We start from the raw sequence: 27963 nt of genomic DNA on the forward strand, positions 1-27963 counted from the left end.
TAGCCCAGAGCAAACCAGACAGTCAGAAACTAGATCCCGTGATCAAGAACTGGGGAAAGCCCTAGTTCAGTGGTGGTGAACCTATGGCACGGGTGCCAGAGGCGGCACTCAGAGCCCTCTCTGTGGGCACCCGCGCCATGCCCTGGAGATGGCAACCGTCCCGCTTCAAGCAGCCACCCGCTAACTCACCGAGGTCCCATGTGGCCAGATGCTTCCCAGCACAGCTGGTTTCCCTCTCCCCCGTCCCATCTCTCTTGACCTCGCATGCTCTCCTTTTCACCTCCTCAGCTGTTGGCCATCTGTCCAACTCAGAGGCGGCTTCTCTGAACTGCTGGCAGCTGGCTGCGGAGCCCCAGAGTGCGCCGGTTGAGGGGCTGGCAGGCTGTGGCTGCTGACAGACCTGTCGGCCCCCATGCGCTCGCTGGCCTCTGTGTGTGGGGGGCGATGGTGTCGGGCAGCAGCCGCCCTCGCCTTGCCCTGGGACAATGGCACCCCTGCCCTGCCTTGCCTCACCCCGCAGGACGAGCCTCCTGCCCACTGTCCCACCTGCCAGAGACCCCTGGATCTCCCCCAACCCTGCCCGGCCCCCACAGGCGTCCCTCCCCACGAGCAACATTGAGGTGACCACGCCCACCTTGGCCACACCCACCCAGTCTGCCATGACCACCACACCCTCGCCCACCCAGTGGGCCACGCCCACCTGGCACCCGATGATACATAAGTGGGTTTTGGGTTTCAGTTTGGGCACTCGGTCTCTAAAAGGTTCGCCATCGCTGCCTTAGTTTATCCATTTTATTTACTTATCGTACGCAGCCCGTCTCGCTAAAGGCGACGACTCTAGGGTGCTTGCAGACACTGAAGGAAGTGCATTACGAAACCAGAAACAGCAGTCTTAAAGATTTAAAAATTCAACTAAAGTAAAACTAAGCAGGACGGGGGAGGAGCAAGGTGGCCGCACCCAGGGAGGAGTGTTCTCTATCCCATCAGCCCCCTCCGATGCAACCCCCCTCCCAAAAAGTTTGGCCTTCTCTTCTGGGAGACATTTAAAATGCCGCGTGGCAGGGAGGGAAGCTCCCTGGGAAGTTCCCGCTGGGATTTGGGAGCTATTTCTCCACCCAAGCGAGGACCCCCCACCCCACCCCGGGTGGTTCAGGGTACTGTGGTCCTCTTACCTGACTGCTGCGCCAGGCGGCAGGCCTGGCCGATCTGCTTCCCGGTGAGGTAGCTGAAGACGGCCTCGGCGGGATTGTCGTTCTGGCTGAGCGAGACCTCCTCCTGGATCCGCTCGGCCGCCGCCCGGGACAGCCAGCGGGAGAAGGCCCTCCGGCGCCCCAGCAGCAGCTCGTAGTCGCTGGGCTCCTCCAGGCGCACCTCCAGCTCCTGCAGGTGGCCCCAGAGCGCCTCGCACAGGCGCCAGACCAGCGCCCAGGCCCTCGCCACGCCGCCTGCGGAAAGAGCGGTGGTCAGCCTCGGCGTGGGGCGTCCCTTTGGGGCCTGCCTCTCCCAGGGGCTTTACAGCTCGTTTAGTGACCTTTCCAAGTTACAACAACGGCACTGAAACAAGTCACTTATGACTGTTTTTCACACAACCGTCACAGGATCAGAATTTGGACACTTGGCAACCGGTTGCTATTTATGACGGCCGCAGCGTCCCGGGGGATGGGGTCACGCGATCCCCTTTTTGACCTTCTGAGTAGAAAAGTCGGCGGAGAAAGCCACTTCACAACGGGGTGGCTCGCTTATCGACCGCAGTGATTCATTTAACAACGGTGTCGAGGGAGGCCGTGGAATGGGGCAAAACTGACTCAACAGCTGCCTTGCTGAACCGTGGAAAATTTAAGAGTGCAATTGTAGTCGTAAGCCGAGGACTCCCTGTCCTTCCCAGAGGTCCTTCTGCTCCTCGCTGCCAGCTGGATCCACAACCCAGTTGCCCATCTAGGACGGGGTGTCAAACTCAATTTCATTGAGGGCCGCATCAGCATTGCGGTTGCCCTCAGTGGGCCGGGTGGGTGTGGCTAGGTTGGGTGCAGCCTACTGGGTGGGCGTGGAAGGAGTGGGTGGGGCCTACAGGGTGGGTGTGGCCAGCTGTACGTTGTTCGCGTCTAGGGTGCCTGTGGGGGCCTGGGCAGGAGTGGGACAGATCTGAGGGTCTCTGGCAGAAGGGGTGGGACTGGGGCAAGCGCCAAGACACGGTCCACTGGAGGAGCCTCACTGTTCCTCTCAGGACATGTGTGTGGGGGGGGGGGGCGTGCCTTGTGGAGCTAAGACCGAATGCGTTTCCGCATAGATGGCCACCACAAAATTGTACATTGGTTCCCAGCTGGCCTGGGCCAGGGCCAAGGCAGCGGGGGCCGTTCCCGCACTGTTTCCAGGATGGCTTCGCAGGCCACATGACACCACTTCGCGGGCTGCACCCGGTTTGACATGTCTGATCTAGGAGGAGGAAGGAAGGTGACCTTGACCGCCAGCTCCAGGCCCAGGATAAGGAAGGGGTGAAACAGGCTTTGGTCCTGAATGTCCAGGCTAACCTTCAGAAGCCGCTCAGGCGCGGCCCCTGCCAGGCTGACATCACCCAAGCCAGGTAGACCAGGCCAGGCAATCAGTGCCTCAGGTGGCTAAAAACGACTTTTATTGAGATTGGCTCAGAACAAAATCTCCATCTTGTTGTCCCTCCCTCCTGTGAATTAGGAGATGCCTTTCTCAGCCACTTCTGGTTGTTACCTGGAAATTCTGGATTTCAAAGATATTCTAGACCAGCGGTTCTCAACCTGTGGGTCGGGACCCCATTTAGGGTCGAACGACATTTCACGGGGGTCGCCAAACAACGCAGTCCGCCATTTTTCCCCCCTTTTCCTTAGCTGTGCTACTCCCTTTTATTCTACTGGCTTTTGAGAAGCCAATAGAAGAGACTCTCTTGAATAGAGTCTAATTCTATTGGCTTTCAAAAGCCAATAGGAATTGTCCAGGCTGTCTCTGCCCTGCTGAGCCCACCAAAAGTCCCATTCTGCAAACATTGCTGCACCTGTTGAGTAGTCCTCGACTTACGACCGGTTGAGTAGTCCTCGACTTAGGACCGGTTGGGGGTCGTGGCATTAAAAAGGTTGAGAACCACCGGTTTAGCCTGTTTCACCTGGGCCGCAGAGCTGGCCTAGCTCCGCCAAGGTCATCTTTGTTTTCTAAGCAGCGGTCCCCAACCCCCAGGCCGGTACTGGGCTGTGGCCTGTTGGGAAGCAGGCCACACAAGCAGCAGGCGAGTGTGTGAAGCTACATTTGCACAAGTGGTGGGCATGTGCACGAAACCATCCCTTCTGCCTCCCCTCTCCCTCCACTGCAGGTCCCCAGAGCCGGAAAAGTTGGGGAGCGCTCCTCTCCGGGACCTGGAAGAGCATCCTGTTGACCTTCTGTAGGAAAGAAGGAAGCAGAGACTGCTCTGACCTCTTGGCAGATGGCCCTTGTTCCCAGGGTCCAAGCCAGACAGGAGAGCCCGCATCCTCCTTCCCGCCCGCAGCTCTTGGGAGGTCCTGGCAGCGGCTGACATCCCAGAGTCCTCCCACCGCCCCCTCCCCTTCTTCACGAGCCCCTCACCTTCCTGTTCTTCAGCGTCTTCACACGCCTCCGAGGCCCAGGCCGCATAGTCATGGATGGCTGCCACGCCGGGGTTGGGGGCCAGCAAGGGGCAGGGGTCATCCAGGTGGACGGTGCTGTGTTTCAGCTTGATCTCTAACGGGAGGAGGTAGACGCCGAGGTCGGCCGACTTGCCTTCCAAGGTCAGCTTCTCCAGGTGGACCTTGAAGGGGGACTCGGAGACCCTGTGAAGGTCATCAGGCAGACAGAAAGGGGGAGGGGGGAATCAAAGGCTGCCCCTTCCAACCTTCCCTGCTGCAGAGAATTTGGGGGGGGGGGGCTGAGGGACAAACTCTACCCCATGCAGAGAGACCCCCATCGAAGCAGGTTGGGAATGCCCAGCGTGGGACATTCAGACCCCCCCCCACCCCCTTCCTTAGTTCGCTTTCCAAGAGCACAGAGGACCAGCCACTTGGTTTTGCTTTGCTTTACTTTGCAAAGAGGTCTTGGACAAAAATACGTACTTGGCTAGAAAAGATGTTGGGAAAAACACGTACATTTTAAACCTGAGCTTTTTTTTTTATTAGGTATAATGCCAGAAAAGATTGATAAACGAAGTATATGGACTTGATTCCACACGTGGTAACAGCGGCAAGAATCATATTTGCACAAGACAGGAAAAATGAAGAAATGCCCGCAGAGGAAGAGATAATTAAAAAAAAAAAAATACTAGAATGTGCGGAAATGGTGTGAAAGTATTCTGTTTCTTCTTTTTCTTTCAAGCTCAAACTTGGGACTTATTTTACCAATGGCTGGGGAAAAGAATGAAGGATTAGGAATTAAATTTGTATTAGTGCAGTGTTTCTCAACCTTGACCATTTTAAGGCATGTGGACTTCAACTCCCAGAATTCCACAGCCAGCATTGCTGGCTGTGGAATTCTGGGAGTTGAAGTCCACATGCCTTAAAATGGTCAAGGTTGAGAAACACTGTATTAGTGAATGATAAACTCAGACAACACGTTTGTTGAAAAAGTACTACTGAATTGTATGAAAAAATTAATAAAAACCTTATTTAAAAAAAAAAAAAGACCAGCCACTTGGGAAGAGCATTTGGGTACCCATCGCTCTCTCCCCACAACCAAGCCCAACATTTCTGGTGTTAAGTGGGGCAGCTGCTAAGCGAATTCTGTCCCACTTTACGACATCTCTTGCAGTTGCTGTTAAGTAGGTGGCGCAGCAGTGAGAGTGCAGTACTGCAGGCCACTTTAGCTGACTGTGTTCAGCAGGTCGGCGGTTCAAATCTCACCGGCTCAAGGTTGACTCAGCCTTCCATCCTTCCGGGGTAGGTAAAATGGGGACCCAGATTGTTGGGGGCAATGTAAATATATATATATACATTGCTTACTGGTGTACACCGCTTAGAGAGTGCTTGCACTTAAAGCGGTAGATAAGTCTCATAAATAAATAAATAAATCACTGCAGCTGTTCAGTTAGTAACATGGTTGTGAAGTGAATTGGGCTACCCCCACTGCTTGTCAGACAGTCGCAAAAGGGGATCACGTGACACCCCCCAGGACGCTGCAGCCGTCGTAATTACCAGTCAGCTGCCAAGCGTCCGAAATTTGATCCGGGTTCACGAAGATGCTGCCAACAGCCGTGTGAAAAACAGTCACGGGTCACTAACTTTGAACGGTCACTAAATGAGCTGTCGTAAGTCGAGGACCACCTGGAGGAGAGAGCTGCCACTGTCCGCAAGGGCAGGCGCAGAGAACCGGGGAAGTGAGGGCCCTTTAGGCAGCCTCCCTCTCGGCAAACTCCAATCCAGGCAGAATGTCAGAGCCCACTTCAAAACCTCATGCAAAAGTGTTAGAACAGTGGTTCTCAACCTTTTTAATGCTGTGACCCCAACCAGTCGTAAGTCGAGGACTACTCAACCGGTGCAGCACCGTTTGCAGACTGGGGCTTTGGGCGGGCTCAGCAGGGCAGAGACAGCCTGGACAATTCCTGTTGGCTTTTGAAAGCCAATAGAATCGGACTCTATTCAAGAGAGTCTATTCTATTGGCTTTCAAAAGCCAATAGAAGAAAAGGGAGTAGCCCAGCTAAGGAAAAGGGGGGGAAAATGGCGGACTGCGTTGTTTGGCGACCCCCGTGAAATGGTCGTTCGACCCCAAATGGGGGCCCGACCCACAGGTGGAGAACCACTGTGTTAGATCCTGCCTACTGGGGAATCTATCGATCTGGGTTCTGACACAGCCCCGGAGAAAGGGGGGGGCTCCTCCCTTTTCCAGGACCAATCAACACGTTTAGCCCCCCCCAGGGTCCCCCAAAGCCCAGCAGGAAATGGAACGGCCCAAAAGTCCTGGAAAACGGGCGGAAGAGGGCATCAGCTCGAGGTGAGGCCCCAGAGGGTCCCTACTGCGTATACGGGGGGGGGGCGCTTTCCCACACAACCCTCCCCTCCGAGATTACAGAGGAAGGACTTACGGCTTTGGCGCCATGGGGGCCGGCAAGAATCCGTACTCTGCGGGCTCCCCGTGATCCTCCGGCTGGCTCAGGGGGCCCAGCCGGTCCCCACTGTGGACCAAGATCCAGTTGGGCCCCCAGCCGACGCGGAAGGAGCGTCCCATGAACAGGGCCATGTCCTTCAGCAGCCGTCCTTTCCCATAGGCGACGGATTTCTTCAGGGGCACCAGGCCGGCCTGCCTGCGGACCCCCACCGTTTTCAGGGGCACTTCGGGAGCTGAGCGGGGCACGAGGAAGGCGGAGGCCAGGGGGGACAGGGCGGGCCAAGGCGGGGCGGGCAAAGCCCCACCCAGCGAGGAAGTCCTGGGACTGTGGCCGTCCTGGAGGGAGGCGTTTGGGAGCAGAAAAGAGCCGGTGGAGAGCCTGGACTGCAGCAGTCGGCTACCTGCAGACAGGGAGGAAAGCCTGCATTGAGGAAGCCAAAGGTGGGGCTTAAGGAACAGGAGCAGCCCCAGGGGATCGTGGCCGCTGCCTCTTCTGAACGGGTGGCAGGCACAAGGAAGCGGAGTGACGCCGGCAGCTGACCAGAGTCGCCGCTTCGTTGCTGCTTGCCGGCTTACAAGAACCTCGCCAGACCGACTGCCTTCTCTTGGCAACTGCCAGAAAAAAGGGGTAGGGGGATTCTGGGGGAGGCCGGGCCGTGCGAGGTCTCTAAGCAAGCCAGCCTTTTCACGCCTGCCCGCGTTCTTAACGGGAGGCGAACGAAGGCGAATCTGCCTGTCCTGGAATAATGTTGGAGGAGCAATCTGGGTCGGTCACCAGGACGAGAGGTTTCATCTTCCGAGCTTCTGGACTCCTGCTGAAGCCCCCCCCCCCATCCTCGGGGAGCTTCTCTCTGGCAGAAGGTCTCTCTAGCGCACGTTCTGCGTGAGCAGGGGGAGGGGGGGGGAACTATGGCCCCTTCATGACTCGGGGACTTCAACTCCCAGAATTCCTCAGCCAGCATGGGGAAACTGTGGCTCTTTCGTGACTCCTGGACTTCAACTCCCAGAATTCCTGAGCCAGCACGGGGGAAAGTTTGGCCCCTTCATGACTCGAGGACTTCAACTCCCAGGATTCCTGAGCCAGCATGGGGGAACTATGGCCCCTTCATGACTTGGGGAATTCAACTCCCAGAATCCCTTAGCCAGCATGGGGGAACTATGGCCCCTTCGTGACTCCTGGACTTCAACTCCCAGAATTCCTCAGCCAGCCTGGCTCAGCTGGGAAACCTCTCCCTTTCCCCTCAGCATGGCTGGCTCAGGAATTCTGGGAGTTGAAGTCCACAAGTCTTAAAGTTGTTAAGTTTGAAGACCCCTGAGCTATACTTAACAGGAGCTACCTGGGGACCACCCCATGATGATGACAGTAATCTTCGCTTAACCAGGCCACGGTCAGCCAATGTCCGATGTTATGCGGATGCTGAACGTGGGGCACTTATCCCTGGTTTTTATATTGTGGCCGCTGCAGGGATCCTGCAGTCGCAGGATCACCATCTGGGCACTATGGACACTGGCCCACCACGATGACTTCGCAGTGTCCCCTGACCATGCGACTGCCCTCTGCGACCTTCACCGCCAGCTTCCGACAAGCAACCTCAAGAGGGAAGCGGGTGGCAAATGGCGACACTATGCTTAAGAACATCACATCGGAAGTGCCGGAACTGCAGTCGCCAAGCAGCCAACTGGCCACGTGATGTCCTGCTTTATGACCAGCATTTCAGTCCCAATTAGTGTCCTAAAGTGAGGACGACCCAGTACAGAATGGCCTCCAAAGCACCCGCAAAGGCACAGTGACGATGTTGTTATCTGCGGAGCTCGATGGGGGGCTGACCGTACCTGTGGGGCGGCCCTTCCATCCTCGTGAGGAGGAGATGGGGAGTCTCGGAGAGCAGATCTTCTGCGAAGGCTCCTTTTCTGCAGCCTGCTTGCCAAACTGGCGCTCCGCCATCCAGTCCAGCTCTTCCTCATCCGCCAGCAAAGAAGCCTTCATGATCTGCAAAGAAGACCCAGAACATACGAGGAACGGTTGCTGGAATTGGGTGTGTCTAGTTTAACGAAGAGAAGGACGAGGGGGGACATGATAGCAGTCTTCCAATATCTCAGGGGCTGCCCCAAAGAAGAGGGAGTCAAGCTATTCTCCAAAGCCCCTGAAGGCAGGACAAGAAGCAACGGATGGAAACTCATCCAGGAGAGAAGCAACCTGGAACTAAGGAGAAACTTCCTGACAGTGAGAACAATTAACCCGTGGAGCCACCTGCCTCCAACACTGGAAGTTTTGAAGAAGAGACTGGACAGCCATTTGTCTGAAATGGTATAGAGCAGAGGTACTCAACCTTGGCTTTTTTATGACTCGTGGATTTCAACTCCCAGAATTCCTGAGTCAGCCTGGCTCAGCTTGGAAACCTCTCCCTTTCCCCTCAGCATGGCTGGCTCAGAAATTCCGGGAGTTGAAGTCCACGAGTCATAAAAGAGCCACGGTTGCCTACCCCTGGTATAGGGTTTGCTGTCTGAGCAGGGGGTTGGATTAGATGACCTCCAAGATCCCTTCCAACTCTATTATTATTATTATTATTATTATTATTATTATTACTACTACTACTACTACTACTACTACTACTACTACTACTACTACCACTACTACTACTACTACTACTATTATAGCAGGGACCTCGGAGGTCTTCTAGTCCAACCCCACCCTTATACTACCCCAGACAAATGGCTGCCAGTCTTTTCTGGAAAGCCTCCAGCAATGGAGGCAAGACCAAAGCAAAGGTTCTGAACGTGCTTTTCTTGGGTAAAGAAAGAAATATGAAAAACCTGCTGAATATATTTAAATATAATTATAGGACCTGTTGCCTAGGTTTCCAAGGCAGAGGGACGGGAGCAACCGAAGGCCACCTTACTAGGGCCATGTGGAGGAGGACAAAGAGCACGCCGAAGGAGGTGGGGAGAAGGGGGGACATAAACACCCGCTGAGCCCTGAAGCTCCAGACTGGCCCACCTTGAGGCCGTTTCAGTAGGGAGAAGACCCCGGCTCGGACCCCCGTCAGAGCACAGGACAGCTCGAAGAAGAAGCAGTGCAAGGCCAGGAGATGTGGAAGAAACCATGTTCATGTTCTTTGCGTATGAATGTAACAGCTTATTTGGGCGACCCACGTCTGAAGCAAAACCAGCCCTCCGTCCGACACACTTAGCAACACGGCTGCGGTTCTTCCTCAGAGGTCTCAGGGACAACCCCGGATTCCAAAAGCAAACCACATTTTACTTTTTTTAGGCTCAAATACCAGACGATCCTTAAGGCACCTTTGTTCAGCAACTGTGGCTGACAATGGAATATTTGGGGGTGCAGAAAGGACACTGGATACAGGGAGTCCTCGACTTACGACCACAATTGAGCCCAATGTTTCTGTTGCTAAGCAAGACGCTTGTTAAGTAGGTTTTGCCCCATTTCACGAACTTTTTTTTTGCCACGCTTGTTAAGTGAATTACTGCAATTGTTAAATTAACGATACATTTGTTAAGTGAATCTGGCTTCCCCATGGACACTGCTTGTCAGAAGCAAAGCCGAAGCAAAAAGGGAAGCGGACCCCCTGCCCCCGTTTGGAGGGATCCCCCCATCCAAAGGGACTTCCTGTGGGAAATCCAAGTCGTTTGGGGGGACAAAGTTTGGGGGCCCCTGGAGGAGAGCTCACCTGCAGCGTGTGAGGGTTGATGTCCAGGGAGGAGGCGATGTGGGTCGAGGCCGGCACCGGCTCCTGTTCTTCCGCCAGGTTCTCTTCCGCCATAGCGTCTTGCAGCAGCTCTTGGGTGACGTCTGCCATGTCGCTGTCAAATTCGACAACCTTCCCCAGATGGTCGGCCTCCGGGCTCTGCGAGGGTCAAGGGGTGAGGTAACCTTTGTGGTCGCTTTTTCTGCGAACACGCTGGCACACGCTAAACAGGAAATCTGGATGCCCCCTCTCAAACGACAATAGGTATGCATATATGAGTCGTAGTGGCGCAGTGGTTGGAAGGCAGCTGTCATGATTCCGACAGATGAAACTTGAGGCATTGTTTACCTTAAAGGATCTTTTATTCGAGTAGCATAATATCGGCACTGCATAATCGAAGCCAAAAACTGAATTCCCCTCCCCTGAGCATCTAGTATCAAAGCACAATTCCCTCCTCCAATTAACAGTCATGAATCACATTCTCCAATTAGCTTGAAGCCGGGCCCCAATTCCTTATTAGCTCTGGTTACAATAACCTTGATTCTCACCCTAGGTCTAGTGTTGTTGTTATATCTAGCTGGACTCTCGTTCAGATCCCCCCTCCCAGTATCATCTAACTCAGTGTTTCTCAACCTTGACAATTTTAAGGCATGTGGACCTCAACTCCCAGAATTCCACAGCCAGCATTGCTGGCTGTGGAATTCTGGGAGTTGAAGTCCACATGCCTTAAAATTGTCAAGGTTGAGAAACACTGAAAATTTATTCTAACTCTAAAAGCAAAAGGGAAAAGATGGCTACATTTCCATCTGTTGTCAATGCAAAAACATTTGATTTTAGCAGCGTTGACAGCAGTATTGCAGGCTAATTCTACCTGCTACCAGCAGTTCGAGTCTCACCGGCTCAAGGTTGACTCAGCCTTCTGTCCTTCTGAGGTCATTGAAATGAGGACCCAGAGATTGTTGGGGGCTCTGTAAACTGTTTAGAGAGGGCTGTAAAGCACTATGAAAAGCAGTATATAAGTCTGCTTTTGCTACATATACACACACACATACGCATACATACACAGATGTATACATGTGCTGTTTACACACACACACACATATTAATCACTGTCCATTATGAATACATAGCAGAAAAAAGAATCTTCAGAGTTTACAAGATTGATACTATATGGTACAAAGGTATTACAGGACCTGGATGTTCTGCTTCGGAGACCAAAAAGCCCCCTCCTTGAAGGTAACAAAGAATGCTGGTCATGAAGAGGGTGTGTAGTGTTCCAGACAATACAGCGAAGCCTGGCCAAGCAGCGTTTACAGGCCACGTCCTGGATGGATGGAAGGGAACTTCCAACCATCTTTTCTGCCCTCCTCACCCTTCTTTGCACAGACTTCCTGTGTTTCCAAACGAGACAGGGATCCAAGATTAGCAGCCCTGGGGCTCTCTGGGAGGTCCACATGGTGCCCAGGCCCCTGTCCAGTTCTAGATTGAGCCAAGGACCCCAACCTATGAACCTGCTGAGCTGGCAAAGGCTCCCTTTCTCCACGCCCAGAAACAACGTCGTGGTGCAAGGCCACCAGGTACAGGGCTGTGCTGCTACCATGTTTTAATAGAAGAGAATATGTGTAATTCAGGATTAAATTGTCTGGTCCTCGTGTGGTGCTCTCTGAGCTATTTTCTTGCAGACGTTTCATGACCCAACCAGGGAACACCATCAGTGCTAAAAGGGAGAGGGGTTTGTGGGGGGGGGGGAGGAAGAGGAGGACCTTGGTGGTCTCAGAGCTGGGTTACATTCTTGCAGACGTTTCATGACCCAACCAGGGAACACCATCAGTGCTAGAAGGGAGGGAAGCTTGCTCCCTGTTTACGTACAAGTGGCTTGCCCCACTCACTTCCAGCACTGATGACGTTCCGTAGTCGGGTCACGAAACGTCTCCAAGGAAACAATCCAGCTCAGAGAGCGCCAAGGACCCCATACCACAATGTCACTCTCAGCTCTGCCTGGTTCGGCTTGGCGCCTCATGGGCATCCTGTCATCGAAAGAAGAAGGGGGTGGAAGGATGAAAGGGCAATAAAGCTTTGTGTGTACATGATAGGACATCGGGGGGGGGGGAATGACAGGTGAGAAGGACCAGAGTAGCCAGATCCCGTTTGTACCAGCATCCTATGGCCAGGCATCCTGAGAAATATACGGATTACACACACACACACACAGACACAGACACACACAGACACACACAGACACACACACACACCAAACCCCTCAAGAGTTCTCAACACATCTTGGCAAGTTCCAGTTTTATTTATTTATTTATTTATGAGACTTATATACCGCTTTAAGTGCAAGCACTCTCTAAGCGGTGTACACCAGTAAGCAATGTATATATATATTTACATTGCCCCCAACAATCTGGGTCCTCATTTTACCTACCCCGGAAGGATGGAAGGCTGAGTCAACCTTGAGCCGGTGAGATTTGAACTGGAACCAACTGGAGTTGGCTGGAAACGGACTGGTCATGGTGGGGAGGAGGGATGGCCCAGAGGCATCCTTATTTTTCTATCCAGCGAGCACGGTAATTTCGGAGCTGGCTTGACTTTTCTGCGACCAACATCCCTAGTAAAAGAACCCTTTGCTTCAACCAGACGGAGTCGAAGGCGTTTCTCTCTTAAGAGATTGGATCGGGGCAGGTCTGACAGTCCCCGTCATCCACCTGAATGTCAAGGTCCTCTTCAGGCGAGGCGAGTGTGGAGAAGGGGACGAAGTTATCCAAATAAGTGCATCGGCTGCACCTTTTACGGAAGAGGCTGGGTGTGGCGGTCAATGTCACTTTCTTGCCTCCAGTTCTCTGGGGTGGGGCTGGGAACCCCAGCAAATGCCCTTTGGGGGGGGGGCAAGGGGAGGGAAAAGGGGCAGGACATTCCCCGGACAGAGGACCCCTTTCCAACTGGTTTGTGTTGGCATCCTTTGCCCTCTGCAGAACTTATTTCAACCGGCAACGTCAAGAGGGCACTGATTGCTTCCCTACCTTGGGAGGAGGTGCCAGCTTCCCAGGTGCAGCCATTTGGTGAGACATCGGCTGGCCCGGCAGGGGCAACGGAGCAGTTTTTAATTTCTTGGCCTCCACTTTGGCCAGGTTGTCCTCGTCTTCCTCATCGGAATCCTGCAGGCCGTACTTTGAGAAGTGGGCCACCTGGACGGAGAAAAGGGTTGCATTTTACACATCAGGAGAGGGCTAGTTCCAAGGGAACACAACGCCCTTCCCATCATTTCCTGCTCACTGTCATCACCCTCTGAAGATTCTCTAACAGCACGCAGCAATATGGGCTATTACCCTTTTCATCACCCTTATCATGGCACCCACGTTAACCTAGCTGGGTAGAGAAACGTTGGCAAGAAAACCCCCAAGGTCAGAGAGCACCAAGGGCCCCTACTGGCCTCCTCCTCCTCCTCTTCACAAACCCACCCTCTCTTCAGGCACCCCAAAATGCACGTCGGGACGCTCCTTCTGCCTGTTCCTTACGATTTCTGAAAAGAACGGGGAGCCTGACTGCCCCAGGGCCCGGGCTCTCGGTCTGCCTGGGTCTTACCTTGAACACCCAGGAACCGGTTTCAGGGCGGTACTCCTTGAACTGGGCTCCCTGTTTCCGAGAGACGGCTTCCAGCCGACCCTCGTAGTTCATCTCCGCCAGCCGCTCTGGGCTCTTGATCAAGCAGCGCGAGGTCTTGTCCGTGGGCCAAACCCCGTCTAAGGTGACTTCGGCTCTCCTGCGCGAAAGAGGAAGTTGGAGGCCTGGAATGAGTGTTTGTGTGTGTGTGTGTGTGTGTGTACAGCAGTGTGGCACAGTCTATCCCAGCTGGGGTTAAGACACATATAAGAATAAAAGGCATCCTTTGGCCCCATCTGCCCATCTCCAGCATGGATAGCGGACTAAGAGAAGGCTTCACCTCCACTCCATTGTGCAGGTCGTCCTCAAAATTACGACAACTGACCAAAAATGTACGTTGCTAAGCATAAGTGAGTTTTGCCCCATTTTGTGGCCTTTCTTGCCGCCGTCGTTAAGTGAATCACTGCAGTTGTTGCGTTAGGAACACGGCTGTTCAGTCAGTCTGGCTTTCCCCCCGCCTTGACTCTGCTGATCAGAAGGTCGCAAAAGGGGACACGTGCCCCCCCCCGGACACTGTGTGACTGTCATATATACGAGTCAAGCTTGACTTTTGATCAGGTGACCCTGGGGAGGCGACAATGGTCATAAGTGTGAGAAATGGCCACTGGTTACTTTTCTCAGTGCTGTTGTAACCCTGGATGGTCACTAAGCGGATTGTTGTAAGTTGAGGAGTATGTGCGTATTGCTTCCTTCATTAGCTATCTCATCGTCTTAATATTAAATTGTTTTAAACCTTTTATATTGCCATTTTTATCTTGCTGTGAGCCGCCCAGAGTCGCCCGATGGCGAGATGGGCAGGTGTCAATGTGATAAAGGGAAGGAATAGACCAGTGGTTCTCCACCTGTGGGTCGGGACCCCATTTGGGGTCGAACGACCATTTCACGGGGGTCGCCAAACAACGCAGTCCGCCATTCCCCCCCCCCTTTTCCTTAGCGGTGCTGCTACTCCCTTTTATTCTATTGGCTTTTGAAAGCCAATAGAAGAGACTCTCTTGAATAGAGTCTAATTCTATTGGCTTTCAAAAGCCAATAGGAATTGTCCAGGCTATCTCTGCCCTGCTGAGCCCGCCAAAAGTCCCAGTCTGCAAATGGGGCTGCACCAGTTGAGTAGTCCTCGACTTACGACCAGTTGAGTAGTCCTTGACTTACGACCGGTTGGGGGGGTCGCGGCATTAAAAAGGTTGAGAACCACTGGCATAGATAAAAGGGTCCCGGGCTTCACCTGTTCAGGCCCTCCCCGATGGGGGGCTTCAGTTCGTCATCCGGGTAGACGATGACCTCTTTCCTGCGGATGTGCACGATCTCGTCCAGGTTCAAGCTGGTCAAATTGACCTCGCCCTCGAAGTAGATGGAGCCGTAGCCTGAGTAGGAGAGACGGTCCCACCGTTAACTGGCCACCCTGGGCCCCTGTGGAGAAGCCACTCCACAAGCACTGGGGGGAGGGGGGACCCACAAAATGCAGGGGAAGGGCAGGCAGAGCTGGGCAGGTGGAGTGACATGTGTCTCGTTTACAATCACTGTGTTGCCAAGCCGGGCCCTGCCCCCCCCTCCAGCCTGTGAATTGCTAGAACAATTAACCAGTGGAACCACCTGCCTCCAGAAGCGGTGAATGCTCGAACACTGGAAGTTTTTAAGAAGAGACTGGACAGCCCTTTATCCGAAATGGTCTAGGGCAGTGGTGGCAAACCTATGGCGCGGGTGCCAGAGGTGGCACTCAGAGCCCTCTCTGTGGGCACGCGCACCGTCGCCCCAGTCCTTGGCCTTCAGCTGGGTTTTATAAAACCTTTTCGCTTTAGGTCTCTGCCGCCATGTGCAAAAAAGGTTCAATCCATCAATTTCAACTTCTCGCGGGAAAAAAAAAGATCTTGCAAAGTTGGAATTGATTGATAGACCTTTTTAGTCCCACCCAGTCTGTTTCCACTGTAGCCACGCCCACCCAATGGGCCACACCCACCAGGCACCCGACGATGCATAAGTGGGTTTTGGGTTGCAGTTTGGGCACTCGGTCTGTAAAAGGTTCGCCATCACTGGTATAGGGTTTCCTGCCTGAGCAGTGGGTTGCACTAGATGACCTCCAAGGTCCCTTCCAACTTTATTATTATTATTATTTGGATCATCGCACAGTCAGCCAGATGTTCAGACTGGATTTGGCATTTTGTCTACCTATCGAGTCCTTACCCAGGACCTGGGATAGGCAGAGGTGGATGTTTGATGGTATTACAGGTATCGTCGCAGGATGGAAGCAGTTCCTAGTAAGGCCGCCTTTTGCAATTGACTACTAGCGAATTTGTCAGTGCCAATGGTGTTCAAGTGGTGCTCCAGTTGTTTTGGGATTGCACCCAAGGAGCCTATCATTATTGGTACTACCCTTGCTTGCTTTTGCCACAGTCTTTCTATTTCTATTTGTAGGTCTTTGTATTTTGTTATCTTTTCCAGTTCTTTCTCGTCTATTCTGCTGTCTCCAAGCACTGCCACGTCCACTATCCAGACTTTTTTGTCTTTCTTATCGACAATTGTTGTTGTTGTTGTTGTTATTCCCCTGACCCATACCTAATGCCAATATGTGCCAGCAGATTTAAATAAATGCAAAGAAAATTTATTCAGCCTTACGAATGGTCCGGATTCTTTCGCCTGGCACCCAAATGTCAGCCATAGGTTGGCTGTACAGGCACCCAAAAAATCTTGCCTAGGAAAACAGCTTTTTTTTTTGGGGGGGGGGGGGGTGTTTGTGGATTTCTTAAGGGTGCCATTCCCCCCCCCATGATTCTAGGGAGAACGGGGGGGGGGGTGTCCGACTGCCTTCCCCTCCTTTATTCCAGGGAAGAATCGGTGGGCTTCAAACTTTAGGAGATTACCAATTTCGGGGGGATGTGAAAAAACTTGCATCAACCTTGAAATGCAAACTGTCAACTGTCCAATACAGGCAGTCCTTGAGTTAGGACCACCTAAAATTCCTGTTGCTAAGCGAGGCAGTTGTTAAATGAGTTTTGCCCCATTTTACGGCCTTTCTGGCCACGGATGATAAGCGAATCCCTGCAGTTGTTAAGTTAGCAACAAATTCCCCATTGACTTTGCTTGTCAGAAGTTTGCAAAAGGAGATCATGTGGTCCCTGGGACACACTGCGACGGTCGTAAGTATGAACCAGCCTTAGCCGGGAGTCTCAGCCGGAGCAACAGGTGAGCTTGCAACTGGGAGCTAGTAGAAGCTGATCCCGCCCACTCACCTTTACGGCCGATAGTGAAGTCGGTCACGAAGCATTCTCCTTGGTCATCCGTCATCTTGGCCAGCTCCTCCAGGGAGGGAATGGTGTAGTAGCCCACTCGTGTCAAGACAATTCCTGGAAAAATAAAAAAGTGAGTGAGGGTCTCTCCCCCCCAGTGGTTCTCAACCTGTGGGTCGGGACCCCATGTGGGGTCGAACGATCATTTCACGGAGGTCGTCAAACAACGCAGTCCGCCATTTTTTCCCCTTTTTCCTTAGCTGTGCTACTCCCTTTTATTCTATTGGCTTTTGAAAGCCAATAGAATAGACTCTCTTGAATAGAGTCTAATTCTATTGGCTTTCAAAAGCCAATAGGAATTGTCCAGGCTGTCTCTGCCCTGCTGAGCCCACCAAAAGTCCCAGTCTGCAAACGGTGCTGCACCAGTTGAGTAGTCCTCGACTTACGACCGGTTGAGTGGTCCTCGACTTACGACCGGTTGAGTGGTCCTCGACTTACAACCGGTTGGGGGGTCGCGGCATTAAAAAGGTTGAGAACCACTGGTTCCCCCCAAAGCCACACACAGCAATGGGGTCTCTGAATACATTAACCAAACACGGAACGTGCCTGTAAGGCAGAGATGGAGAACCTACGATGCAACGGCCGACATTTTGGGTGTAGGCCGGTGTTCCCCAACACCCAGCTACAATTCACCCAAGCAGGACTCTGAAAATGAGCTTGTTTTACTTCCATTTCATACACAGCACCAAATGTGACTGCATTTATTTTTTAAAAAATAAGTATGTAATTCTTTGCATGTAATAATAACACTCCCAGAGCCGACCCCAGCCAGTGCACAGAACGACTCCAAGAATCAGAGCAAGATCGGAAGGCGTGGAGAGAGACCATCCGGCCGGTGGGATCACCAAGGTTCTGACATGACTGAAGGGATAACAACGTCATCATTGCATGTAATAAATATGCAAACAATTGTTTCTCTTTTTTTGGGGTGTGTGTGTGTGTGTCTGTGTGTGTGTGAGAGACACCAGCAGAGTCAAGTTAAGCATTTTGTGCATTTTTGACCCTGAGCCCAAAAGTGTCGCCACGGTGCTTATAAGGAGCGCATCCTGTTCAAAGGCTGGTCCAGATTCTGCTACGGCGGTGGGGGTGGCGCGTGGAGGGGCCCCGGGAGGAGGGCATTTTCCAGGGCTAGGACCAATTCACCCGCTGGGTGCCAGTCAGGAAAACTGGCCTCCTGACAGCCACAGCTGGCTGATCCGGACAATGCTTTCTTTTAAAGGGAGATCTGAAATTTCACTGGTGGGTTTTGGCCTTTTGGAAGAGACACAAACGCCGGCAGAGATTTGGGCCACGAACCACAACGTGGCTTAGTTTTTAGAACGCCCAGCTGAGTCACTTGGAGCATCATCCAAACCAGGGTGAGGGAAGTCACGGGGAAGGACAAGGCCAAAGACTGCATCCCGGAAAGCCGCCTTTTCATTCCAATAAACACCAGTTTGGTCTGGGGGTTAAGGAACCAGGCTAGAAACCAGGAGACGGTGAGTTCTAGTTCCGTCTTAGGTACGAAAGCCAGCTGGGGGATTCTGGGCCAATCAGCAGGAGACGGGGAGTTCTAGTCCCGCCTTAGGCACTAAAGCCGGCTGGGTGACTTTGGACCAATCACTAGGAGACGGGGAGTTCTAGTCCCGCCTTAGACACGAAAGCCAGCTGGGTGACTTTGGACCAATCACTAGGAGACGGGGAGTTCTAGTCCCGCCTTAGACACGAAAGCCGGCTGGGTGACTTTGGACCAGTCCCTCTCTCTCTCAGCCCAACCCACCTCACAGGGCTGTTGTTAGGAAAATAAGAGGAAGAAGTATTAAATATGTTATGCTGCCTTGAATTGTTTTTGAAAAGACAACAAAGGTCGGATAAAAAAATAAAGAAACAAACTCCAGCTGGGTGACCGAGGCTCGGGACAGCCAGCCGACCTCACCTGCGGGATGGGCGGGGAGGAAGTGGTCTTCGCTCTCCTTGTCCCGCTCCTCCTGCAGGGAGTCCTCGTGGTAGGAAGCTTCCTCCGTGCTGTTTTCCAGCCCGTTGCGCAGCCCCGGCCGCACATTCAGGGCCACGAGGGTGTCGTCCACGCTGTTGCTGTGGTGCTTGTGCGGGGCGTTCTCTGGGGTCTGGGGGAGGGGCTTGGCGATGGAGTTGGCTAAGAACCTGGACATTTCCGGGCAGTAGCTTTCCTCTTCCTGCTCTTCGTCCGGCTGGTGGTTCTCATTCACCGACCTAAAGAGGAGATTTGGTCAAAGGAAGGCGAGCAGGCAGAGAGAGGCCCTCATCGCTACAGGAGCTTACTCTGCCGCGTCTCACACGAGGAAGAGGACGGATTTCTCCCGCCTGGGTTTTCAGTCCTGGACGATGCCTCTTTTGGGGGGGGGGGCTAGTTGCAGCGGAAGACGGGGGCATCTAATCTTGGCAACTTTAAGATCTGCGGACTCCCAGAATTCTCCAGCCAGCCACGCTGTGTGGACCGGTGGACTTCAACTCCCAGAAGACCTGTGGACTTCAACTCCCAGAATTCTCCAGCCAGCCACGCTGTGTGGACTTCAACTCCCAGAAGACCTGCGGACTTCAACTCCCAGAATTCCCCAGCCAACCACGCTGTGTGGACCTGCAGACTTCATCTCCCAGAATTCCCCAGCCAGCCACGCTGTGTGGACTGGTGGACTTCAACTCCCAGAACACCTGTGGACTTCAACTCCCAGAATTCCCTAGCCAGCCACGCTGTGTGGACCTGCAGACTTCATCTCCCAGAATTCCCCAGGCAGCCATGCTGTGTGGATTGCTGGTCTTCAACTCCCAGAATTCCCCAGCCAGCCACACTGTGTGGACCGGTGGACTTCAATTCCCAGAAGATCTGTGGACTTCAACTCTCAGAATTCTGGGAGTGGAAGTCCAGTTGAAGTCCAGAGATCTTAAATTTGCCAAGGTTGGGTACTCCTTGGTGTAGATTCATCTCCCTAAGTTGTGTAATCTGCCCTTCTGGCTGCTTTGCCCTGGAGAACACACAATTCCCAGTTTATAGTTATCTGGCAATGGCTGTGACGTTCTGAGCCCATGCAACCCAGTCACAGTGGGGAATGTCCAGAATGGAGACCACCGGCTCAGGGTCAGCGGCCTTCCAGTAGAACTGGATGCAATTCCTCCTGCTAAGGAGCTGAGTCCAGCAGGCCTTGCCATTTATTTTATCGGGGGGGGGGGGTCATTGGGTTTTGCACTGGGGTTTATTTTTGTAAGCCACCCAAGTGGGGCAGCCATATCAATTTTCTTAATAAATAAAGAAATTCAGAAACCACTTATCCCCCTCATAGAGGGCTCTGGGCAGTGTGCGAATAAAATATTTAAAAAGTGTTTCTGAATCTTGGAGGCTTTAAGATGGGTGGGCTTGGGGGGGGGTGTGTGGGAGAGGGGGATTATTTTATTGTAAAACTGTAAAAATTTTCAATAAAAAAAAAAGATGGGTGGGCTTCAACTCCCAGAATTCCCTAGCTAGCCATGCTGGCTGGAAAATTCTGGGAGTTGAAGTCTGCCCATCTTAAAGCCTCCAAGGTTCAGAAACACTGGATCAAAGCATAAAAACTATATATATAACCATTAAATAAGAGGCAAGGATAGTTCATATTCAACGTTAAAGGGAATTAAAAGGCAGGGAGAAAGCCTGCAGGGCACCATCTGCCCCATGTGCTCCTCCAGGCTCCCCATCCGAGGTCATAGAACTGTGTCTTAACCCCTTTTCAGAAGGCCAGGAGAGTAGGGGTCTGCCTCATCTTCAGGGGGACGGGAGGATATTCCACAAAACAGGGGAAAAGGCAGAGAAGACCCTTTCCCTGGATCCCACCAGTCACAACTCTTTAACTGGCGGGGTCTGCAACGTGCCTTCCCTGCCTGACGGGTGGGATGGGCTGATGTGAGGGGGATAAGACGGTTCCCTTAGTGGCAGCTTTATAGCTAGGGCAGGGTAGGCCACCTGGGCTCTTTTATGACTGGTGGACTTCAACTCCCAGAATTCCTGAGCCAGCCACGCTGAGGGGAAAGGGAGAGGTTTCCAAGCTGAGCCAGGCTGGCTGAGGAATTCTGGGAGTTGAAGTCCACGAGTCATGAAGAGGCCATAGTTCCCCCATCCTGGCTCAGGAATTCTGGGAGTTGAAGTCCACGAGTCATGAGGGGGCCAAACTTTCCCCCATGCTGGCTGAGGAATTCTGGGAGTGGAAGTCCACCAGTCATGAAGGGGCCATAGTTCCCCCATGCTGGCTGAGGAATTCTGGGAGTTGAAGTCCACGAGTCATGAAGGGGCCAAAGTTTCCCCCATGCTGGCTGAGGAATTCTGGGAGTGGAAGTCCACCAGTCATGAAGGGGCCATAGTTCCCCCATGCTGGCTGAGGAATTCTGGGAGTTGAAGTCCATGAGTCATGAAGGGGCCAAAATTTCCCCCATGCTGGCTCAGGAATTCTAGGAGTTGAAGTCCACGAGTCATGAAGGGGCCATAGTTCCCCCATGCTGGCTGAGGAATTCTGGGAGTTGAAGTCCACAAGTCATGAAGGGGCCAAAGTTTCCCCCATGCTGGCTGAGGAATTCTGGGAGTTGAAGTCCAGAAGTCATAAAAGGGTCATAGTTCCCCCATGCTGGCTCAGGAATTCTAGGAGTTGAAGTCCACGAGTCATGAAGGGGCCATAGTTCCCCCATGCTGGCTGAGGAATTCTGGGAGTTGAAGTCCATGAGTCATGAAAGAGCCAAGGCTGCCTACCCCTGAGCTAGGAGAACTGCATATGGCTAAACTGCAGCTAGGGCTATTTTTAAAAATGGCTTCTGCTTGTCACATAAAGGAACCAGGCAGAGATGGGGGGGGGGGCAGACGTACTGGTCCCCATTCTCGGGATAGATGGAAGGCGAGGCAATGTCATCCACTTCGGCACTGCCGGGAGAGAAGAGGCTGGTGCTGTTGAGGTTCTTCAAAACCAGCTTCTTGATGCTCTTCCTGGAGGAGAGAGAGAGAAAGAGAGAGAGAAAGAGAAAAAGAGAGAGAGAGAGAGAGAGAGAGAGAGAGAGAGAGAGAGAGAGAGAGATCCCATGAAATTATCCTGTGAAGCCAAGCCAGGGGAAAGCTCCCTGGTTGATTCTGATCTCCCCCCCCCCCTTTGCACTCGATCCCTGTTGAGGTCACGGATGTTGTGGTTCTCTTTTGGTAGAAGGCGGCAAGTGTAAAGAAGGACAAAGTCCTGACAGATGAGAATCTTTGTAGCTTGGGGCTGAACTGTGGGGCCCTAGATGTTCTCGGAGTTTGGTGGTTTTCTTGGAGACGTTTCATGACCCAACTAGTGAACATCCTCAGGGCTACGGAGGAGGAGGAGGAGGAGGAGGAGGAGGAGGAGAACTATGAGCTCCTTGTTGCTCTCTCAGCTGGGTGGTTTACCTGTGGACGTTTCCTGACTCAACTAGGGAGCATCCACAGTGCTGATGATCTCACCTAGTTCAGGGGTCTGCAACCTTGAGCAGTTCAAGATTTGTGGACTTCAGCTCCCAGAATTCCTCAGCCAGCAAAGCTGGCTGAGGAATTCTGGGAGCTGAAGCCCACAAGTCTTAAAGTGCTCAAGGTTGCAGACCCCTGAACTAGTTGGGTCATGCAATGTCTGCAAGACGACAACCCAGCTGAGAGAGCACCAAGGATACCTCAGTGTTGCTGGTGCTCCTTCTCCTCCTTCTCTCTACAAATTCCACTCCCTTCCACCACTGATGATGTTCCCTAGTTGGGTCATGAAATGTCTGCCAGAAGACAACCCAGCTCAGAGAGCACCCGGGACCTCAATTCCTCTCTTCTGACTTGTGGTCACTTATTCTGAGCAGCAGATTAAGTCCAGCAGAGAAAGGTGAAGGCAGGCCAGCTCAACTTCAGCCAGATCTTCCCAGGACATCCCGAGAGACGAAGTTTAATAAGAGAAGGAGAAGGAAGCACAGAAGACTTGGTCATGTCCCATCAACCAAGAATTCCTAAAGCCGGGAGGACGGCTGCAATAGCTAGTGGAGGATCAGGCCTGAAGTCTGAGAAAACGCTTTAAAAGTTACTGAGGAAAATCAAAGGAATTGTCCATGCCTGGGATTCAAAGGCAGATTGTTTAGCACCATCGCAGTCGACCGTAAGGGTAACAACTTCAAGACCTGAGGACTTCAACTCCCAGAATTCCCCAGCCAGCCTAGCTCGATGGGGAATTCTGGGAGTTGAAATCCTCAGGTCTTCAAGTTACCCTGGTTAGAAGCCCGTTGTCTGCAACAGGGATCTTCAAACTTGGCCCTTTTATGACTTGTGGACTTCAACTCCCAGAATTCCTCAGCCAGCGATGCTGGCTGAGGAATTCTGGGAGTTGAAGTCCACAAGTCATAAAAGGGCCAGGTTTGAAGACCCCTGGTCCACAATAACAGGGGACCCTGAAGGAGAACCCGAGGAGGTGTGTGTGCCAAGGGAGGATGCTACTAACTTGGGCATGAAGGCGCCATTGGTCAGGGAAGGCTCGTCGTCGTCCAGACCATCGAAAAGGTGGGATTTGGAAGAGCCGCTCGTCTGCAAGGCTTTGGGGCGCACGCGGGTGGCCGGGCGGGGCGTCAGCTTGTAATGCGTGGGCGTGGTCAGCGCCTTCTGGGCCGCCGGGTTGGTGGGCTTCAGCCTCTGGAAGGAGGAGCAAGCATTATGGGCTGGAAAGGCCTCTGTGCCATCCCTGCCCCTGTGTGTGTGAAGGCAACAACTGCCAGAACTGCCCCCCTCCCCAAAAAAAGTTGCTAGGTGGGCCCACCCAATGCCAGCCCTCTTGCTTTCCGTCTCAGCCGTCTTTCCAGGGATAACCCCCTCCGTGCCTCACCTCCTCCTTCTTCTTTGGGTCAGACATGGGGTTTCGGAAGAGCGGAGAGTCCCCGAAGGGCGAGTAGGTCAAGCTGTTGAGGTGCTGTTGCAGAACGGCCTGCTGGGCCGCAGAGGCGTTGGGATCCGTCAGAGCTGAGGGGAAAAGGAGGATGGGCAAGGATGAGCCCGCCGGACGCCGCTCAAGCGGGTGGGGCCAGGGCACCCTTCTCTGACAGCTGCAGGGACGGAGTTGGCAGCTTCAAGCAGGCCAGGAGGAGGGGTGGATGTTGCCCTATGGCAGTGTTTCCCAAACTTGACCATTTTAAGGCATGTGGACTTCAACTCCCAGAATTCCACAGCCAGTTGAAGTCCACATGCCTTAAAATGGTCAAGTTTGGGAAACACTGCCCTATGGGGCCACAAGCAGCTTACCCACGGCAGGCTGTGGCGCTCCGAAGCCCAGCGTGGCGGTCGAGGTGTTAAATCCAGGGGCACCAAAGGCTCCGGTCCCGAGCGTGCCCCCCAGTTTGGGCTGCGTGTTGCCAAACAGCGAATTCTGACCTGCATTAAGGGCTGCAGGAGGAGGGGAGGGAAAAGGGAAGGTGGGGGGGGGGGAAGCGACTGTGTGATCAACCAGCCATTGCCAAAGCATTCAAAACTTCCTCAAACAGTCCGGAAAGAAGAACGGTGTGTGTGTGCGTTTGTTAAGATCTCCTGGAAAAATGCTTCTACCGGCCAACACTGGTTTGGCCGGACTTTTTTTTAAAAAGAGAGACACAAGTAAACTTAGCCACCTTCTCTATGGTGTTATATCTGTGTTGTATCGCCACTGGTGGTGCAGTGGTTAAAATGCGGTATTGCAGGCTGACTCTGCCCATGAGCTGGAGTTCGATCCTGACCGGCTCAAGGTTGCCTCAGCCTTCCACCATCCTTCCGAGGTCAGTAAAATGAGAACCCAGGTTGTTGGGGGCAACAGGCTGACTCTGTAAACCACTTAGAGAGGGCTGTAAAACACTGTGAAGCGGTATATGAGCCTAAGTGCTCTTGCTCTTGACTCAGCCCTCCGTCCTTCCGAGGCCGGTAAAACAAGGACCCAGATTGTTGGGGGCAACATAGAAATAATGCTTCGACATTATAAACCTCCCAGAGAGCGAGGTAAAGCTCTATGGGGGTGGTACGTAAGTCCGAGTGCTATTACAACTTCCACTTCACTAGGTGTAGCTGATTCTAGGAGGGAAGTAACCTAGAACGAAGGAGAAACTTTCTGAGAGACAGAACAATTAATCAGTGGAACAACCTGCCTCCAGAAGCGGTGAATGCTCCAACACTGGAAATTTTTAAGAAGAGACTGGACAGCCACTTGTCTGAAATGGTATACGGTTTCCTGCCCGAGCAGGGAGTTGGACGAGATGACCTCCAAGGTCCCTCCCAACTTTATTATTATTATTATGGATCATCGCACATTCAGCCAGATGTTCAGAATGGATTTGGCATTTTTGTCTACCTATCGAGTCCTTACCCAGGACCTGGGATAGACAGATGTGGATGTTTGATGGTATTACAGATCTCGCCGCAGGATGGAAGCAGTTCCTAGTAAGGCCGCCTTTTGCAATTGACTAATGGCAAATTTGTCAATGCCGATGATGGTGTCCAAGTGGTACTCCAGTTGTTTTGGGATTGCACCCAAGGCGCCTATTACTATTGGTACTACCCTTGGTTGCCTTTGCCAAGGGTAGTACCAGTAGTAGTAGTAGTAGTAGTAGTAGTAGTAGTAGTAGTAATCATTATCATCAATTCCACAGGAAGGCTGAAACTACTTTTATTGAGATGGGCTCCAATAACATAATCTGGCAAGCCCAATTGTGCTGCTGCTGCCTCCTCCTCTTGGCTCATCAAATTAGGGAGGTGCCCATTGGGGCTGCTTCCATTATCTGGTCATGCTGGACTTAAAAAACGTTTCAACCTCTTTCACCTCTTCCCTGGCTTTCCCATATCTTCCTGGTCACCTTCCTGCCTCTGTAGATTCACTGTCAAAACGCTGACTGGAAGAGCCAGAGGTGAAAAGGGGGGGGGGCTTTTATAATACCCACAGATAAATCAATAGACAGCCAGGCTGTCAGCTAAGTGCTAAGACATAATTACTGTCAAGGAATGGAATCATAATTGGCTTCAAATTATCTGTTGATTCTGCAGAACTTGTTTTTTGGCCTTACATAGCAGAAACTGGTTTTTAATCTCTCTGTTTCAGTAAAATGGAACAAAATAAGAATGGGAACAAATGTCTGTTGAGATTCTCAGTCATCTAGTCCAGGGGTAGGCAACCTTGGCTCCTTTATGTCTCGTGGACTTCAACTCCCAGAATTCCTCAGCCAGCCTGGCTCAGTTTGGAAACTTCTCCCTTTCCCCTCAGCATGGCTGGCTCGGGAATTCTGGGAGTTGAAGTCCACAAGTCATAAAAGAGCCATGGTTGCCTATCTCTGAGCTAGTCCATAGTTCACCCAAAACAGCATGCTTTGTCAAGAGGCAACTGGACTTTCTTTGTTTTTCCCTGAAGACCTTTTGCTTCTCAACCAAGAAGCTTCTTCAGTTCTGACTGAACGGTGGAGGATGGATTTATATTCCTTGAGGGCATCTGCCTGTTAGCGCTCCCTGTGAGAATCGTATGGTCTGAGGCTACCTGTGTTTCATGATTACTGCGCCTTGCTCTGTGGCGCCCCGATTCCTGGCCGAACTTTCCAGAGAAGGAATGACGACGGGTCAAGCCTCCGGGCTGATAGCTCCCCAACCTTACCTGTCCCAAATCCTGCCCCGAGGGCTGGGCCCAGTGTCCCGGTCGCAGGCTTGTTTCCAAAGAGGCTGTTTCCTGTGGTGTTTGCATTGAAGCCTAGGGGAGAAGGGTTAGGGTCAGTGGCTGAGCTTCAGCCTCGAGGGGGGTAGAAAAGCAAGCCAGATTTGGCCAAGTCTTCTTCAGAAGACACGATCCTCTGAGACCCCAGGGCTGCCTCTGGCCCCCAGGAACGCGGCCGGCCTCGAGTGCAATTTTCAGCAGGGTGAAAGGGGATGAAATGCATGACCAGAAAAATCACAGGTAGTCTTCTAAAACAGCTGGCTGAGGAATTCTGGGAGTTGAAGTCCACAAGTCTGAAAGCGTCCAAGGTTGAAGACCCCTGCTCTAAAAGAATCGCTGTAAGTCAGTGTTTCCCAAACTTGACAATTTTAAGGCATGAGGACTTCAACTCCCAGAATTCCACAGCCAGCAATGCTGGCTGTGGAATTCTGGGAGTTGAAGTCCACATGCCTTAAAATTGTCAAGTTTGGGAAACACTGCTGTAAGTCAACGATTACCTGCATCGCCTATATAGGTAGTCCTTGACTTACAACTGGTCATTTATCAATCGTTTGAGGGGTACAATGGACGCCCCCCCTTCCGAGCTACTTAAGACCCGATTTCAAAGTGATAACAGCCGCATACGCCCACACGTGTAAACACATACACACACCCTGGTTATATGATGGCACTTGGCAACCGATTCACCCTTATGGCTGTTTGTAGCATCCCGCGGTCACACAACCACGGTTTTGAATTTTTTTTCCCCCTGGTTTCTAGTGTTTACTTCCAGCAAAACCCATCCTTGGGGTGAAATGACCGTGGCATTCACCAAATGGTTGCCATAAAAAAATATCATCAAATTGGGTGGGGTCTCTTAGTGCCCTGCTTAAAGATTGCAGGGACTTAGGACCGTCATTCTGAACTCAGTTATGGCTGTCGGCCTAGGTTCATTGAGACTTTAATTGTGCTTGCAGCTGTAAATTCAGGGAAAAATATTTAACCTGGGATCCCATCAAGTGTGAGTTCTAATCTGCCTGGCCACTGCGAGTGCCACCCGTGCGGCCCTGGGCACAGAGAAGAGGGGGCATGGATGGCCTGGCACCCGACAGGGACCTCCTAGCCCAGGGATAGGCAACTGAGGCTATTTTATGACTCGTGGACTTCAACTCCCAGAATTCCTGAGCCAGCACCGGGGAACTATGGCCCCTTCGTGACTCATGGACTTCAACTCCCAGAATTCCTCAACCAGCATGGGAGAAACTTGGGCCCCTTCATGACTCGTGGACTTCAACTCCCAGAATTCCTCGGCCAGCATGGGGGAACTATGGCCCCTTCATGACTCGTGGACTTCAACTCCCAGAATTCCTGAGCCAGCATGAGGGAACTATGGCCCCTTCATGACTCGTGGACTTCAACTCCCAGAATTCCTCAGCCAGCATGAGGGAACTATGGCCCCTTCATGACTCGTGGACTTCAACTCCCAGAATTCCTGAGCCAGCATGAGGGAACTATGGCCCCTTCATGACTCGTGGGCTTCAACTCCCAGAATTCCTGAGCCAGCATGAGGGAACTATGGTCCCTTCATGACTCGGGGA

General features: G+C 52.5%; 1 protein-coding gene across 2 annotated transcripts in view; it reads right to left on the reverse strand.

The window, feature by feature from the left end:
- Positions 1–27963, reverse strand: part of NUP98 (nucleoporin 98 and 96 precursor) — a 59667-nt gene that overhangs the window by 12001 nt on the left and 19703 nt on the right. The window contains exons 11-25 of one of the 2 annotated variants that reach the window (XM_039358728.1): positions 26330–26422; positions 23971–24111; positions 23558–23691; positions 23180–23367; positions 21568–21684; positions 18640–18935; positions 16668–16781; positions 14666–14804; positions 13366–13543; positions 12804–12968; positions 9763–9939; positions 7907–8063; positions 6051–6474; positions 3586–3809; positions 1173–1445 (exon numbers count right to left, since the gene is read on the reverse strand). In XM_039358728.1, coding sequence (XP_039214662.1) covers positions 1173–1445; positions 3586–3809; positions 6051–6474; positions 7907–8063; positions 9763–9939; positions 12804–12968; positions 13366–13543; positions 14666–14804; positions 16668–16781; positions 18640–18935; positions 21568–21684; positions 23180–23367; positions 23558–23691; positions 23971–24111; positions 26330–26422 — 2820 coding nt within the window. Of the gene's footprint in view, positions 1–1172; positions 1446–3585; positions 3810–6050; positions 6475–7906; positions 8064–9762; positions 9940–12126; positions 12392–12803; positions 12969–13365; positions 13544–14665; positions 14805–16667; positions 16782–18639; positions 18936–21567; positions 21685–23179; positions 23368–23557; positions 23692–23970; positions 24112–26329; positions 26423–27963 lie in introns of those variants that run through there. The other variant, XM_039358729.1, reaches the window with a different exon arrangement.

This window comes from Crotalus tigris, unplaced genomic scaffold, assembly GCF_016545835.1.
Source record: "Crotalus tigris isolate CLP2741 ecotype Arizona unplaced genomic scaffold, ASM1654583v1 scf7180000019065.834497, whole genome shotgun sequence".
Lineage (NCBI taxonomy): Eukaryota > Metazoa > Chordata > Lepidosauria > Squamata > Viperidae > Crotalus > Crotalus tigris.